The following is an 18,976-nucleotide window of genomic DNA, read 5'->3' on the forward strand; positions in this document are numbered from 1 at the left end:
CGGACCAACGAGCTTTCAGTATACAACATACTTTAATGGAGGATTACAGAATTCTTGTTACACATTGTCTCTAATGAAAAACAAAGTGCATGTCCTCGAAATCTTTTCTTTATTGGCAATGATGGTGTATACAGTAAAAATACAGATATCGATCCCCTTTCAGTTTTCCGCAAGTGATGCTATGCGAGGGAATCCATTCAGTGATGGCGGAATGGGATTCATGGTTTAGCTAATGGAAATCTATTCCCAGGATTTTTCCGCGATTTTTAAGAGCTTACGGCGTTGTTGTGGGAATTTATTGAACCTAACGAGATAAAAAGTATGCTAATGCGTATCGCGCAGCTGTATACGATGATGAGGTTAGCACCGAGACCGAAAAACAATTTTTAACGCTTATTCGAACAGAGAGATTTCTTTTCCGCACATTTTATGCTATTAATTTTTGCGGAAATACTTTTTTGAATAAATTTCGGTGCGAGGGTATTTCGTGTAAATATATTGGAACTACTCGAGCTCTACAACGGCCATTTATACCGAGGGAAACGATTTTCTTCGGAAAGAAGTACCTGAACTGGCATTCCTTAAGCTGGAATTTCGAGATCAATTCGGAAACACTGTGGAAGGAAAAACAAAAACAAAAAAATTCGGGGAAATGCAGATGCTAGTTCACCTGATTAAAAGCTTTGTTGCTCGTCCTTTACCCGGTTAAATAGAATTTGAGAGAATTCCTTCTAATGGAAGTTAGATTTGTTTGTTGTGTCAGCGAGAATCGCGATGGAAATTGTTGGTTAGATAAAGTGTTGTATTCAGTTATTTCTAAGGTGACGAATTTGAGTATTTTCGATGCGATGTTTTGATTATTTTGATACTTATGAGTGAAAATTTAAATCTAAATTTGTTAAAATCATTGCCATATGCATTTCTAGAGTTTAGTGCTCATTTGTAATTCCAGTTTTATCACGATATTTGACGAAGAATATCTTCACCATTTATGTAGAATTGAAATTAAATTTGCTAGTGTTGAGTCATTTCTATAAATTCCTCAGCGGAACATTCATAAAGTGCGGTTTAGTTGTATCAATAGCCAGTCTAAATTACATTTTTACCCATAATAAAGTTTTATTTCAGCTGAACAAATAGATTATTGCTTTAAAACTACCTACAATATGTTAAAATTATTTGTGAAACACACAATTTGTGAATTTGAGTACTTCAATATTATTTTTTAACAATGATTTGCAAGTATGTAAAGGAAGTGCATTTCCGACAAAAACAACGACTGCAAAAAATACAGCTCAGTTCAACTAATATCTTAAATGCTGAGCTTCGTGCAGTTTTGTTCCTTTGTGTTAATAGATATATCCTCCCTGAAGAAAGTGTCATAAAAAGTAGAACCATGATAGCTTAATATTAAAATTTTCATTCAGACAGGAATAATGTGATAAAAGTAAATAAAAGCGGTAGTAAAAAATCACGAGTGAAAAAAAAATGAAAACCATAGGAGCCTACTACTACTACTAAACCACACATGCACCTCGTCCACATTCCTCTGCGAAATTTGCAACGAATGATACATGTTGGAATGTGCGTGTAGGTGTTGTGAATCCAAGGTCAAGTTTGTTACTGTGTAATGCTTGTTATGTGTAGTGCTGCCATCTGCTAGCAAGTTTTCTAACTATGAGTGAAGTGTAATGATTGTACCGTTGTAGGTCTGTTGCTCTCTGCGGAGATCATTTTAAAGGGTAGATCGGCTCGCATTCGTGTATCGAGATTTGAACCGTAGGAGACTACAATTCTCTCTCTACTTCTCACAGTTTCAAATGTACATATTTTATCATCATCTTCACAAACATAAATAAAACAATATTTTGTTTTTTAAAGTCAGTTGCGAGACTACAAAAATCTTTCAGTGGCTAAAATTACGAAAATTCAAAGAAAAAACAAACAAGACAAACAATACCATCTATTCACTTGACAGTATATTCATAGATATAATGGATCAATTACCCAATAAATCAGTTACAACCCATTTGTGGGTAAAATCTCTCTGTCAGACCCTAAGCATCCATTTTTTGAAATTTTCAAAATATTTTTTGCATTTTTGATGCTCGAAAAATGCTTCCAAACATGAATGCCATCAAATCTTTACATTAAAAAAATTTTTTTTTGATGAAATAATTCATTTCCTACAATTTTTTTTCAGCCAAGATGATGCAGGGTATATTCATCTTCACATAAAGTTTTTGCTAGAATTTTATTGCTAAATTTCATGTGATAAATTACACTTCTCCCTGAGCCCCTTTTTTCCTTCTTCAAAACCCCATTGAAAGTTCAAGCTAAAAGTGCTTCCCTCTAATGAAAGCCACAAAGTTCATATTCATCATATTTGTAACTCAAAACTTATACGATTCTTAAGTCAGATCTTAATTAACTGAGGTCAAAAGAAAAAATCTACAGCGAGAAAAAGAAACCAACACATTTGTGGCACCAGGGTTTGAAAGAGTTATTACCCATTGACGAAACGTAAACGCTGCGTTAAGAAATGTCGTATTTTATTTCTTACGTTTTGTGCAACCCATATCAAGTAAACACTCTAGGTATTGAGAAAATTTTCTTCAGCTGCCGCTATGAGTTTATTCTACCCACATGCACAGTTGGGAAAAGGGTAATTCTTTATTTTCTAAACGAATGTTTTGGTCTGTAATCACCTTGAGGCATTTAATGCATAGATGAATGCTTCCGTCTTTTTGAATAATTCATGTGGATGTTGTCATTCTTGTTATGTCAACAACTGCTTTTTGTTTATGGTACACACAAACATCTTCGTTATGTTTCTCTGTACGTGGTAAATTATATCTCTTAATATATAAACCCGGTTTTTTTAGAGTATTTTGGTGAATTTTTTGCACAATCCTTTTATATAGCGGGAATATCTCTTAGTATATATACCTCGTAGGCCAGGATTACACTATAAAAGTATAATAAATGGTCTTTTATATAAAAAGAAAACAGATATTTTCTAGATATTGTGCTGAGGTGAACTCGGAAAGAAAAGTAATCTTGCCTACATCGGGACTCGGACCCAGGCCCACTTGAACGTCTGAGAAGTACGATACTATCTACACCACTGAAGACACGGCCCTGCCTCCCTTATTTCATGTACTGTGGCTTGAGGCGCCGAAGTAGAGGCATTAGTAACCTCAACTTTAGAAAATGAACTCCAGTTGGGACGGTTTAGAAAGAGATAGCCATCTTTTTTTCAGTCCAAGATATCAAGGAAACAGATATTTTCCTAGATAATATGATGAGGTCTATCTCTCTCTAAACTGTCCCTCCTGGGGGCCATTTCAAGACGTTGAGAGGCTACTAACTCAACTTCAGCGCCTCACGCCACGGTGACTGAAATTAGGGAGGCGGGTCGTGTCTCCAGTGGAGGAGATGGTAGCATGCTTGTCCGGTATGCAAGAGGGCCTGTGTTCGAGACCCGGCGGAGACAAGATGACTTTTCTTTCCGAGTTCACCTCAGCATAATATCCAGAAAATATGTTTCCTTGATATCTTGGGCTGAGAAAAAGCCGTCTATCTCTGTCTTTTACTAAACTTTGCCTATTCGTTACATTCACTCGAATGTAAAAAAGAAAATGTAATACTTACATGTTGCAATGAGTTTTTTGACCATGTAATTTGAAATGTATATATTCAATTTTCATACATATTCAATTAATTCATTTACCACCGAAAGTTAAGATCTTTAAATTGCGTTTTACATTCCAAACATGTCATGTTTACATGTCCGTGGGTGGTAATTTTTTCGGTATTTTCTTTCAGCATTTTTTCTTCCGATGGTTACTTGCCCATGGTCTAAGTAGCCTTATTACCAAGTTTGATGAAAAATTCGATCGCTAAATTCACCAGAGGCTTCTAAATCAGGGTTTTTTTTAAAACTTTCCCTGGACCCCTTTACAACATAATAATCAGTACATGACAATGCAAATATAGTCGAGTTCGCTTATAACATACGCCCTTAGGGATTCGAGAAGTGTATGTTATATAGCCGACGTGCATGTTATGAGCGGTCTCGAAATTAGCTTATATAGCAGTTGTATACATGCATAAAGTGCATTATTGAGACTGTCGCGGTCAAAATAAACTTATGGATGGAGCACGTAATTGAATTTCATGTAGCATGAATATATTTTTTCGTTGATATATGTCCTGAGGAATTTATTAGAATATTTATGATATACCGAAAGCCCATAAATTCTTGCTTCATTTAATTTATTTCAAGAAATTTTCCGCAGAATACAGTACGTACTAACAGGTAGTCTTTCTAGCCATCCAACCACATGCTCGGATCCAGAGTAATATATTGAGGAGGGCGCATTAGTGGGATCAATACGGTGAATATACGTCCCGTATTTTACGGGTGAAACCATTATATTCAATTGTATTTCTGGCTCTTAGAAGCTATCTATTGTAAATACGGATGGGGGGAGGGGGCTGTCACCCGAATACAATGAAATATTGCGCAAATAAGTTACTGTTTCGGCTTCATTTTTCCAGGTTTCTCTTTACAGTATGTTATATCCGAATCCTTTTTTAGGTTAACAAAATGTTTTTGGCATGTTATATCCACATAATATATATTTAATATAATGTATATATAAAGTATATTTTTTAAGAGAGATATGCGATAACCGAGATAAAATGCATGGAAGTGAATGGGCTAAAAATCGGGGATTACAAAAGTGTATGTTATAATTTTTGATAATTTTTGTCGCACCACGGTCATTTTCTGCACACGAGGTCTAATTAGACCGGGACCTACAATTTAATGCCGATTCCGAACGGCAGACTTGTTTTTTATACTCATCGAGGTTGGTACACCAACCCCTCGATGGGGGACTCCCTGCGGTAGCAATTTTTTGCTGCGGTCAAGTCGCCGTTTTTTTTTGTACCCCTGTGTACTTTAGGCGAGTATCTTTTCGACCTGGGCAACCGCGCCTCTCGTATGTTATATCCATGGTGTACGTTAAATCCAGGGTATATTATAAGTGTACTCGACCGTACGATTTTATTGTGTTCTCATCTAATCTCACGTCCCTCTTCCTCCTCAGACGCCCAAGTGGTCCGCGCGTGAACCCCTGGTTAAGAACCACTTCTCTAAACAGAGGGACAATAATCCTTAATTCGTCATGCTATAGAAAATTTTCTAAAAATTCGGTCTTTTTTTCTCCATGCATTTCTCCTACACGCATTTTGTCGAATAATTTAATAATTTTCAGTAGGAAATAGTGACAAAGATGCGTTTAAACAGATGTCACGCGTTCTGGTGGTTTCCTTTAGGGCATATACCGAACGTTACGAAATACTTTCCCCTGAGTTGACTGAAAACTGGCATCCATGGCTTCGTCGGTGTAATAAGAAAATCACATTCCGGCTTCGTAAATAGCCCTAAGACAGACCTTCAATCAAAGATAACATTTACCCTCTCGTAAACGACTGCCTTTATCATCGTCGAAAAAGCAGTTTTCGTATGTCATTCTCCCTCCTCGCCATTGGTCAACCCCCGTCAACTAAAGGGCAGGTCCACTGTTGACCATTTGTTTTATTGCCCAGTCTTTTATAGCAGCCAGCAAAGCCGTTTTAAATGGGCCGAAGCTCGAGGTCAACATCTTTTACGACCTTAGCGATGTTCTTGATCCTTTTATATTATGTCGTACGTATATTTTCTATAATAATATTTGAACTCTGGGACGTTCACGACGACATCCAGTGAAACCGAACTTTAAAACACGGGTGGAATTGAATTTTATCCTCCCACGTTTTTGGCCATAACGAAGTTATTTTCACGACGAGTTAATGTGCAAGGGATCGAGGGAGGGATTCCGGATTTCCACAGGGATTGTTAGTCTGTTTAACTTTTAGTCCGAATCGATTAATTTCCGTTTTAATTAGAGAGGACAGCACTCTCGCGTCTCTGATCGATATGAACTCTGGATCCTTCCATCAGTACTAAATTAGAGCAGCAGAGCAATGATTTGGAAGAAAGCACATGCGGCAAATGTTTCTGGGAATCGATACTGGGAGCAAGATGTGGTTGGAAAAAATTAGTTTTACGGGGGATCTGCATAAGAGCGCCCATACTAGGCACAAAGCGTCACGACTTCTGTAAAACACAGCATCTCTGTGCCAAATGGTTTTAATTAAAGTTTCTCTATATAGTGCCCTCTGAGGAGGGAACCAGCGGACACAACAGTATTCAAATTGGGAGTTGTTATAAAATAAATATTCTATTTTGTTTTTTTTAAAAATAGGTTGGTTCAGAAATAACCGATAGGATGAAATGCGATGCTGCGTACGCAAATTTGTTGCATTAAAGGATAAAAAATTGCATAACGATCTTGACGTCAAAGCCATCAGAAATTAATTTTCTGTTTTAAGATCATGCCGAGGTGTTTTCTTAACGGGTAGGCCCAGCCGGGCACGGCCGAGGGGCTCAAGACGGGGGGGGGGTACTTACAAAAATTTGATCTGGCTGGAATTTTCGAGAGAAAGCATGTGAATTTAGGAAGGGGGGGGGGTTATAATATGTACGGCCACATGAATGAATGAACGCCAGGGGCTCTGCCACTGGACTTATCCCGTTTCCGAGATCTCTTCCAGCCCAGCTTCGTGGCAGAGTCTGGAACAAAGTGAGTTCACCTAACAGTCTGAGTGTGTAGCTAGTGTTGTGCTTGATATTGTGTACTTCAAATTGTGAGTGAAGTGTAATGATTGAATATTTGTTACGTTGTAGGCCTGTTGCTCTCTGTGGCGAGACTTTTTAACGGGGAGATCGGCTCGCATTCACGCCTTGAAGTTGGAAACCACAGAAAACCAACTTCTGCCGACCACCACTGTGGCGGTTCGAACACGGATCCTCGCATCGCGAGTCCGTCACTATAACCACTCGACCACCACAGCGGCTATGTACGGCCTCAGGAAATTGTGAAACGAGAGTCCACGATGATCTTAAAACACCCTGTCATGTCATTCTATGAGTGTGTTTTAAATCTTTAAAACAATGAATTCCCATTCTCTCAGCTTATTTCACAATAATTTTCATTCACCAATTCTGCATAATATTCTTACTTCAAAAATTATCCCCCCATAACTCATTTTTGGTACTCTCTAATTTTGTTTTTTTGCGAAAAAAATAGTTTTCTCGTTTTGCGAAATGCAAATTGCCCTATTGTTTGCCTTACTTTGTGCTGTTTCGTCCACTCCAGAGAGCTCTAAGACAGTAAACTTTTATTAAAGCCGAAAACCGTGTACATACCGCACTCATACACTCTAGCTATATTGGTTTGCAATACTTTTCAATATGAGGTCTAGATTTATACACACAAAAGTCGATTTAATTTGATATCAAATTCATGGGATTCAGGCCTTGATATAGAAATGTGAATGAATTGGGTTCATATTTCACTGAGAGTGTTCGCCAGAATGGAAATTTTACAGTTGATTTTAAAGTTAAAAAGTAAACCTTAAAATGATTCAGTGAAAGAAGTACAGTCGAATCCCGTTTTAACGAATACCGTTGTAGCGAAAATCTTGTTTTAACGAACACTTTTCTAATCCCCACAGAAAGGTTTACATAGAAACAATGCAAAAAACCTGGAATTCATTTATAACGAAATTTCATTATAATGAAGTAATTTCTCCGGTCTCTTGGAGTTCGTTATATTCGACTGTAGTGAATTCATCTGTGGTATTAGTATCTCTCTATAAATTCATAATTACTGGAAATATGTAGATTCAAATTTTTATATGTTAAGCAATACAAAAAAAATCAACCAGTAAATTTGAGAAATAATTGAAATTTGTGAGTATTCAGTGAAAAAAAATTACACTGAATGAGATTTTTGCCAATTTTATATAAGAGCCATATTTTCACTTTCTTTTTCTAACCGTAAAAAACGACAGAAGTCAAGAATTTCAATCACCGAAATCTCGGTGAATCTTTCTCCAATACGCGGTATTGTGACAAAAATGTATTTTAGTAAACCAGAAAATTTTACTAATTAGCATTTTTTTGATTGCGGGTTTTTTAAAATTTTCTAACTGTTAATGTTTATGCCTATAAAACTTCTAATATTTTACTTTAATTTTAAAATAACCGCAGAATTTTATTCCATCACACCCTCTCCCCGTGTGTAACGAAGATAATTTGCTCGTGAATTGATACTTAAATGGCCACCATCGATCTAAAATGGAATGAATCGGCTGATTTACCTTGAGCCGTGCCGTTTTCTCGATCCTCTCCCACTCCTATAACTAATTACGTCATGACTCTCCTATAACTTACATATTGAAGAAAATCACAAGTAAATTAGTATGAATGTAAGCGTGATAAAGGTGTAAAATATCACGAGCAATAAATAAAAAGAATTGAAATTTCCCTCTTTTATCGGAAATCGTTCTGAAACAAATGTATCGATAACGCCATTTTCCTACGTCACTATTCAGACCGAAGACGTCGAGTGAAACGAACAAGATCTCTTTTTTTTTTATTTATTCATTTTTTTTCGGGAAAGAAATGTATTTTCCGCCATTTTTATTCCTATATTCACTGTGGTATCTACAAAAAAAAAAAAAAATCGATGAAAAAAAAAAAGCATTTTTTATCGGTTTTTTTCCCTTTTGATCTATGGATGGCCTTTGACAGGAAACATCATTAACTGGCTGCACCGAAGAATTTAATAACCAGGGGTCAGAGAGAAGAAAGAGAGCAAAACAATGAATTGAATGGAGGAGTAAGCGTATAAATAATACCTATAACTGCAAAAAAAGAATGTCCTTCTCCCGTTTTCTTCACAGCTATCAATCAACTGATACCTGGGAAATAAAGATGGAAAAAGCAATTTTTATGTCGAGTTTTGAGCAAAATTCACGTAATATTCGAAACACAATTGCGAAAAAAATCTATGAATGAAATGTTTCGTCATTTTCACACCATGTTTTTAACTAGTTATGGTGTAGGTTATGATTCAAAAGATTGAAATTTAATTTAACATATCGTGTGTAAAATAATGTAATAAGACAAATATATGCGATAGGCTTTACAGATTTTGATTCATAAACTTAAAAATATATGACAAAATATCATATAAATTAAAATTTTGCAATGATACAAAAAAATCAATAGATTTTTTTAGAAATCATGTCTAAAATGTCAAAAATAGCATTCTTCGTAAAACACGTTTGAGGTTTTTATTCACAGATTACTTGAAGTAAAAACGCAACATTTGAATGGTCTTAATTTCGGTTCTAAGCGTCGTAGAAGCAAAAAAATGCCTGTTTAGTAATCAAAAGAAATCACAAGAGGTCTTTCAGAAAAAAATGAAATAAAATGCATAAAAAATACTTTAATCAAAATCGATTTTCTTCCAAAATGACGTTTTAAACGTACTCGGATACCTTAACCAACTTTCACGGTCTGAGACAAATGTATTTTCATACGTCTTCAAAGAACAAAATATACACTGACGAGTAAATATGGTCATTAAGTATGCTAAAATGCTAAGCAGACTTCGTATCATTGCTGACCCTAGTCCAGAACAACAGGAAAACCTCTGGACCACAACACGTCCTGTTGAAGCTTACACAGCAAGAGAACACGAATGAACGAGCGCCATAACTATGCCATTGGAATTATACCATTTCCGAGATCACTTCCAGCCCAGCTTCGTGGCAGGGTTCGGAACACTTTGAGTCAAAAAGAAAAAAAAAAGTTAAGAAACATACAAAGTATTTACAATATATTTTCCCCGGAAAATTGGATACTGTCGCGATCCACAGATTTTACGGTGATAATAGACGAAATGGGATTAGGAGTTGAAGAAAAGTTCCGGAGTTTCGTTAAGAAGAATGAAATAATAGCTCAGTTTATGTATTCAGCATATTTTTCCGAATCTGTTGTGAGAACTGACTAGCCTAGTTTGATCAAAATGATCGTTAAAGTAGGCTTTTAGTTTAGGAAAATAAGTCCAAAATTTTATTTTGCTTCAGAGGTGAGACTTGTTTTTTTGCCGTTAAATCTCGCAAACGTTTTAATGACAGCAATTGGACAGCATCACATTCGTTTTGTTGTTCTAACCATCACACAGCCGTCACAAGGCAGTGCTTTCTCGTTGGATGGACCATTTTCAGCACGGTCGTTGTCTCAAAAGGGTCTTGGTCAGAAGTCTCCGACCTTTTTCCAATCGCCAGCACTGTCTGCACTTATCATCAAAAGAAGAGCACTTTTACGATAAGTTTGACATTCGAATGCATAAAATCGGGATGATTTCAATCCTTGAATGAAATTTGGCGAAGTGTTTTTTAATTGGAACATCGATCAAGTACTCGCGAGCACGTTATCAAACACCAGCATCGAACACTCTGGATAATTCAGGGAGCACTGTGGTGCTCGCGAGCAACGGGTTGAAGATTCCTGGTCTTGATCGTCGATGACACAGGCTATGATTTCATCGTCCGTCGAAATACTTGATAGCCAGGGTCATCGACATCACATTCGAGCCTGTCGTCAATGTTTTCTTGGTCGCATTCTTCAAATCCTGAAGATTGTTTCCATCACCAGAACGCTTTCGGTTAACCGATGTTTCGTCTGATCGGTATTCGGATAATGGATGTTAGTACTGCATCAAGCCATATCGTTTGTGCAAATTTAGTTAAATGTTTACTTTTCGTCAGCGTCCTCTAGGGACAAAGATTACGGGCAAATTGATTTCAGGAAAAACTGAATGCTGTAGATGATAGTGGTCTAAACACGGGCAAATCAAGCAAGTGGTTGATTAAAATATATTTTAGAAGCAATTGAAGGGGGCAATTTTATCCATTATTTTATACTTATCCTATATTATATATAAAGATACAAAAAATTGGGAATAGGAATTGGGAATGGTTATTTAGGATACCGTACTGAGTCATTTCACTAAACATCTTGTTAGTGAACATCTTGTTACTGAGTCTTTCTCTAATTTTAAAAATATTATGCTGTGTGGGTAGGGATACGTATATTTCGTATTAACGAAATAACCGCGGTAAATACGAAATGTGTCAATTTTCACAAATAAACGCTGAAATTTGATTTTTTGCAACTTTTTCTTGAAATCTAGATAATTTACACTTTTTGAAGTGGAAAAGTCGTAATTTTGCTCAGTACTTGTGAGCATGCTTCAAAGGGAAACCCAAGCATCACTTCTTCCCCCCCCCCCTCCCCGACATTGTATCAGAGGGGAAATTGTGTTAAGATATATATACAGTCGAGTTCGGTTATACATAGCCCCCTACGTGATTCGAGAAGTATATGTAATAACCAACGTGTATAAGGGAGATGTTGGAATTAGCTTACGTAGCAATACCATATATGAATTATTGAGATTGACGTGGATAAAATAAGCTGATGCAGCACATTATTGAAATATAATATAGCATGAATATAGTTTTTGATTGATATTTGAAAAATTTTGGAAATTTATTAGAAAACGAGATATACGACATGCAGACATTTTTGGAAACGTTAACGTTGTTTTTTGAGTTTATACTAACGGTTTTTCCTTTTTGAAGTTGACAATATTGTCGAAAATATTGATTCGCAAACCATCTTTTATTTAGTCGAGCTGGTTTTGTTTTTGTTTTTTTGTGAAATTTACGTATCTCTGACATTATTAGTGAAATTATATTATTCGAATTCTACATTGAAACTGTGTTGTTTTTTATTCCAAAGGAAGGAGATTCCCATTCCCATAGTTGACCAAGAAAGCTACGAAAGAGATTCCGTTTTCTATGTTGAGCTCGGCGATCCAAGAACGGAAGAAGGTAAGAAACCCTTACATATTTTATGTTTTCAGAATTGATACAGTCATACTTGTAACGACAACTAGACCATAGCGTAAATAACTAGCGGTCGTGGGGTGGGTGGGTGATTCCCTTAGAGTAGTGATGGCCAAAGTACGGCTAGCGGGACAGATACTACCCGCTTAAAGGATCTATCCCACCTGCCATGGATTTTCTACATGACAGTATATAAATTTAAAATTTCAGTGTTCCAAAAATTTTTTTTCAAGGGGGTTGTTTCTGTTTTGCATATGAAAATTAGAGTTGGGATAATTTAAACAGGAACTGATTTAGAACATTTGATTATATGCGGGGGGGGGGGGGGAAGAATAACACATATGCAATAAGTATGCATAAGTTGTTAGAATATACTTATTTTTTCACAGTTGCAAAGGATAAACTATTGTAGGTTTGCAACAGCTGGCTGAATCAGCAGCTTCTGGAGATGCCAAGTTCATCTGCAACGTCATTAAGACTACCTGCCAAGTTTGTTACATTTTGAACCACGGCATCCTATTTCGTTTCTGCTTATTTTGGCGTAAAATTTTCCTGATTGGCTCAGAAATACCGCATGGTCATTGGATGTGAAGCATAGAAATCGCCAATTCTGAACCCGAGAGATTGTTTCTCTCAAGCACAACGATGCTACTGGCAAGTGCAGAGGAAACTTTTTTTCCTCTGAATATTCTGAGTGAGGATTAAAAACTTGCTGAGGTCACGAGCAGCGTGCGGAGGCCTTCTATCTCTAGGAGGTGCTGTCTGAATGCGAAGATGAACTTAGGAAAGAAAGAAAATTCAACTCCCCCCTTGCGTGGAATCGAACCCACATACTTTAACCTGCCGGGTAAGCACCCTAGACAACTAAACCACAAAGGCAAGGCAACGATCTTTCCTTGGAGCTTGTGTGCGCCGAACGGGACTGTTTTCATGGACGGTCGGAGCTAAGTCAAGCCAAAGCTCATAATTACTGACACTGCCACCAGATGGTGACTTATCCAAGTATGATGTCACTCTTCATTATACATATGGAGGTTTTCAACAGCTAGTTGATGCGAAGAGGAATTTAGGAAAGAGAAAAAATTCGATTGCCCTTGCGAGGAATTGAACCGACATCCTCTCGCTTGCCGGGTGTGTGCTCTACACCTGTGTTGAATTTTCTTTCTTTCCTAAATTCATCTTTGCATCAGCCAGCTGTTGAAAAAAATTCGCATGCATAGAGATGAGTGACATCATCCTTGAATAAACCATTGTGTTCCATTTGCAAAGAAACGAAAGTTCGGCCAGCCAAAATTTTACCCTTTTTGTTTTTTGGCCACTCCTAAAAAAGTTTGCCAATCACCTACCACAGAAAATAAATTCTGGGTATTGCCAAATACTGATTTTTGATAAAATTGTCAATCATTGCGTATAAATAACCCTTGGCATGAAATAAAGTGTAACAGCGAGATTGTAATAAATTATAATGTACCCCTCGTAAACACCAAAACAAAACAAAGAACGTTTAACATGACAAATATGTGAGATTTTTCATATTAATTTATAAATTTAGCAAATTACCTCGAGCACCCCGATTTCAGTGAAGATTGAGGATTAAAGTGTGCTTCTTTGAAAAACAGAGCATTGCTTTTATAACAAAAGTTGGACTATCGAACATGCAAGAATTTCTTTTTCACTCTGCCATTTCTGTATAATTGAAAACAAATTCAAAAATTGAAAAAATAATCCGTGGTCAGTATTGCATATTAATAAATAAGAGCAAATTCTTGGTTAATGTAAAAAAAACCAAAATTCAAGTTTTCGGTCAGTTCCATGAAGAAGTATTTAAATAATATTAAGAAATTAAGATAACATAATTAAGAAATTGAGATAACATAATTAAGAAATTGAGATAACATAATTAAGAAATTGAGATAACATAATTAAGAAATTGAGATAACATAATTAAGAAATTGAGAATTCAGAAATTATTCCTTATATTATTATTATATAGGTCTACAATTATTCGTTAAAAGAATCCTTATTATTTCTAATTTAATTATGGTATATCTACCTAAAACATGCACCCCCCCCCCCCACAGAGTAATAGCAAGGTGGAAAAAAAGAAAGAAAGAGAAAAAAAAACCATATGTATATGTACACAACAGCAACCGCTTGTGTACATATACATATGGCCGCAACTTGGGGGTCTGGTCCCCCCCCCCCAACCCGAAATGTGAGAAAATGACCGAAAAAGGGAAAAAGATGGCCAAACTTATTGTTCTATCACTTTGTTTTCCCCCCGCCCCTCGAACGAAATTTCTGGCTACGTCCCTGTATGTACAAACATAAAACACTGCACGAATTGGAATCTGTAAATGCCATTTGATTTAAATTAATTAGATTTGTTTTCATATTATTCTGAATTGTGTCTAGAAACATTGATTTCTGCAAAAATTGTAGCTATATATAAATTGCGTGCACAATGATGGGTTGTAAAAGCTGCAATGTCGGCTTTTTAAAAGGGAGATCGGCTCGCATTCGCACCTTGAAGTTGGGAACCACAGAAAACCAACTTCAGCCGACCACCACTATGGCGACGGTGGAGTTCAAACCCGGGACCTCGCGACGCGAGTCCGTCACTAGGACCACTCGACGACCACAGCGGCTACTTTTTCACCTGGTGGTCGAAAATTGAACTATTTTTTATATCATAAATCTCTCTCCCATGGTCTCATTAAGACATCCTAAAAATTTGACTGTGTATTCGGATGAGTAGTTTTTGAGAAAAACCACTCAGAGTACACGCGAAAACTTTAATTTTAATCACCCTGTACATATAGATTAGGAAAATTCCCTCTATGATCATAAGACTAGGGTGTTCTTGAAGTAGGTGTACAAAAAATAATAGACGGTTGTCTTGTGCCAAACGTCATTCATTTTTCAAGAATTAGTTAATTTATGCTATTATTAAAATAACCATTTTACATTTTTTTCAAATATAAAAGCAATACAATAAATTATTTAATAGCAAATTTAAGTTATAGCAATATGTACGTTTGCATAGTTTAATCGGTATTACACACACAATTTCCCTTCCCCCCCCCCTCCATTTTTTGACCAAATATATAATGTTCGAAATACAGTCGAATCCCGTTTTAACGAATACCGTTATAGCGAAAATCTCGCTTTAACGAACACTTTTCTAATCCCTCAAATACGTTTACATAGGAACAATGCAAACGAGCTGAAATTTCTTTATAACGAAATTTCGTTATAACGAAGTGATTTCTCCGGTTCCTTGGAGTTCGTTATAACGGGATTCGACTGTATCTCAAAAAAGATTTTACATATTAATTCTTTCAATAAATATTGCATTTAAAAGTACGAAATTTTCTGCAAATATGGTTTTTCAAATGGAATCTAAATTTCAATAGATGGAATTTATAGAGCACACGGGGACAGTATAAAAATTAAATTTATTATTTATGTATACGACCCTCTCAAACAAATTTTGACGTTTTAAGTAACTGCACGTCATTTGAAAACTTTTCTGGTAATTGAGAGTATGTTTCTAAAGTCAATTTTGCAGGGATATCTTCTGTGCAAACAATTTGGGGGGGGGGGGTAGCTTCTATTCTTATTTTTCCAGGGAAAATAGACCGATTCTAGGTAATATTTCGAATAAACTATCCTGTATATATTTTGAAGCTATCGGGTGTCTTTATCGTGCGAAAGTTTCTGGAACTTGACTTTCATGTTACGATACGATAAGCGTGCTGTATGTTTATTCTCATGTTTGCTTGGTATTTTGACGCTTATGACGGTGGTATGGTTATTGTAGATTATATCAAAGAACAGTCAGAACAGGACATCAACGAAAATTCGCCGACGGCCGAGATGACGGAAGCCGAGAAAATCGCCCTCTTGGGAAAACCTCGTCTAGGCGATAACTACCGCGTCGAGCTCAGAATAAAAGAGAGCAAAGAGTTCAAGGTAATCATCGCAAAACTTGGATCTGTGCCCGATGATAATAATAACAATAATATTGTCCCGCTTATATGTAGTATTTGTCATTTTCTTACGTGTTTCTTTGAATATGAATTAAATGGATACAAATTTTGTAACTGTGTTTAATTATCATCTCCAGAATACGGTCGACAAGCTGTTTGAAAAGACCGACGTGTCGATGAAAATTGGAACTTCTTCTTGGAAGGAACAGTTTCTGAACGTTATTACTGTTAGTGCAGGTAAATATATACCGGCCAGTCCTAATTAAAGCATTCCTATTGAGAGACATCTTTAAAAAAAGAACCAATGGATAATCTTCAATGCATATGTCAATGGGGGTTGATGCACGGTCTTGGCTTCCCATGCTTTTCTACGGAGAAAAATCTCCTTCCTTTAACTTTTTAAGCAGTAATGACAATAGATCTAGCCCCCATAAAAGCCTCTTATTTTAGCAATGACAAGATCAGAAAAGAAAATTATTTCTTAAATTTAAAACTTTTCCTTATACCCCTTAGTTTGCACCAGTATGTGTATATAGTAAGAGCTTTCCCATCTCTTTGTAAACGCGTTCGTTGCCCTGGCTCAGATGGTCGTGGTCTACTGTGTGACGTCATTGATCAAGCACTTTGCAGCAGATGACAAGCAAGCAAAGAGTCTTAGCTTACTGTATTGAAGAGGATTATTTTAAATTTTAGCTGCTTATTTATTTTTACTATTTCAATTATGTGATCTTTTGTTTCTGGTGTTGTTTTAGTTGCGCTTGTGGTGTTTTTATAATATTTTTTTGTGATTCTCTTGTGAAAATGAGAAAGCAAATATGAGTTCTCTTGTGTGATAGCAAAATGCATGAACTATACTCGGGGGGCAAAGAAACTTGAGATTCAATTTACTTATCATAATTCTCCTAAAGACCACAAGAGACCGCATAGACTCGCAAAATATGGGCCGATCAAATAAACTGTAAGTACGCTGATATTTGCAGAAATTATTTTCAACCTAGTGATTATGAAGATGACGTGAAGAATCGTCTTCTAAGTTTCCGTCAAAAATAAATAAATAAATAAAATTCAAAGGCTCCTCTGCTGTACCGTCGGTAAATCTAATTGTTCAAGGTATACCAAATGCTGAATCTATTTTAAGATCATCTCGATTGAATAAGAGACGAGTACGTTCAAATGCTTTGGACAGCATTATATCTAAGCCCTAAAAAGCCACGTGTGAAAATCACGGAATTTATTTTTTTATTTACCTATGTTTTTAATATAAATATAACATATAATTAATATTTTTTATACATATTTGCTTCCCATGTTTTTATGTTGTATTTGTATTGGCAATAACGAAGTTTTTCAAAACTTCTAAAACTCACAGCAAATTCAAATGAAAATAACATGAGACATTTAAAAGTTATATAAAGTTCGGAAGAGGTAATGGAAATAATTTGTCTCGAGTTGGCTTTCAATTAAAATTAACTTACGTGCGTGATTCAACTGAAATGGAGCCGAGGAAAATATCCTCAGGGGAAGTTCCCTCATGAGCAAATAAAAAATTTGTTATTTTAAATGTTTAAGTGGTTGGGCGAAGCAAGCCAATAAATATGCAAATACTAATGGCAATAATGGAAAAAATAATATTTGAAAAAATTCAATAAAATGGGCAGTAGAGCGATTGCAAACTATCGTAATTAACAGGGTAGCAAAGCGGGCGAACTCTCTGTTCTGCTTGGTACCGACGCATCGTGGAAACGCTGATTGGTCAAAAAAACCTGAATTTTCGGTTTTAAACCAATCAGCGTTTTCACGCTGCACACGGCGCAGAACTTCCACTCCTAGGAAAACCCGGCTTCAATGACTATACCTAGAAAGGTGGGCAGGGGTCTCTATGATCCCATAACTTTTTCCTGCAATTTTTGAACATTTTAATATTTTAGAGCATGGCGTATAAAATTTTTATGACAGAATAGAGTTATAACACAAAGAATTTAGTGGGTGTGAGAAACCATTGACCTATTAATACATTTTTATTGTTATTAGTTTTCAAAGACGACGAACGACCTCTCTCGGTGTGCGTCAGTGTGGAAGAAACTACTGGGAGATTTGTATTTTCTGTATTCCCGATAGGATATCGGTGTTATATCACCGATGTGCCGGATAAAATCAATGAGTGTGATCTTGATGCATTTTCTTTGCAGTTGGAAGCACCTGACGATGATCGTTACGAAGGGTTTCGACCAAGTTTGTCGATTCCGATATGAGAAAAATTCACGTAATTTCGGTGATGGGGAATCACTATTTGTGAACAATGAGTTTCACGTAAAATATTTTGGAACCCTGCTATTGACGAGGAAGGTCGCACGATATTTCTTACGCTTTCATCTATCTGCAGGAGGTTTCTTCGCTGCCGATAGACGAGATATTATTGAAATCTCGGATATTTATGGAAATCAGTTGACGTTTGGATGCAGTACAAGGTTTTTCATTCATGACTTCAGTGTGGTTTGCATTTACGGTTTCTAACAGTACTTCGTTTTTCATGAGCTGAGGTATTGTTAGATGTATAATTTCATTCTGATTCACACATATTAATACTTCACATTCACATCATCAATACTTCACAAATGTTTTCGCTGGGGGTAGTTCTCATTCTCCTCTGAGTTCTCATCATCAGCACCACTCCCTCTAGGTTTGTCTCACGCTGTCTTTGCGAACTTCTGAGAAATTCTCTCTTCGATGAATTTACGTCTTTTTGCTATTTCTACAGTGATCATAAGCACGGGGATATTTCTACTTTGCAGAACAAACAAGTTATCGGACAAAATGACAAAAATACTTGACAACAAAAGCCGAGACTCTTACTGACTGACATCTGCAGATAAGAATGAAGGTAAAAAAAACGTCCCACGAATGGGAATCACACCGAATTAGATGCCCACAGAGGCTAATGGTAAAATTTTGACCGTGAAAAAATCAATTACAGTGGAAAATCTGTTAGTATTATAAGGTTAATGTGTTCTAGGGGCTGTAATGCGTTATAAGGGAGGGTCAGAGTGATTGATCTCCCTTTTGTCTTTCTAGATATATCTGTTCGTATGTCTGTTGCTAAGAAA

General features: G+C 36.3%; 1 protein-coding gene across 1 annotated transcript in view; it reads left to right on the top strand.

The window, feature by feature from the left end:
- LOC149082209 (sodium/calcium exchanger 3-like) overlaps positions 1-18,976 on the top strand; it is a 205,517-nt gene that overhangs the window by 160,088 nt on the left and 26,453 nt on the right. Inside the window, exons 3-5 of the mRNA XM_089235726.1 lie at positions 11,774-11,865; positions 15,704-15,855; positions 16,010-16,109. Of these exons, the coding sequence (XP_089091852.1) occupies positions 11,774-11,865; positions 15,704-15,855; positions 16,010-16,109 (344 nt within the window). The remainder of the gene's footprint in view (positions 1-11,773; positions 11,866-15,703; positions 15,856-16,009; positions 16,110-18,976) is intronic.

This window comes from Pholcus phalangioides, unplaced genomic scaffold (genome assembly GCF_987345545.1).
Source record: "Pholcus phalangioides strain wild (caught in Gottingen) unplaced genomic scaffold, Ppha-v1.0 ptg000009l_1, whole genome shotgun sequence".
NCBI classification, from domain to species: Eukaryota; Metazoa; Arthropoda; class Arachnida; order Araneae; family Pholcidae; genus Pholcus; species Pholcus phalangioides.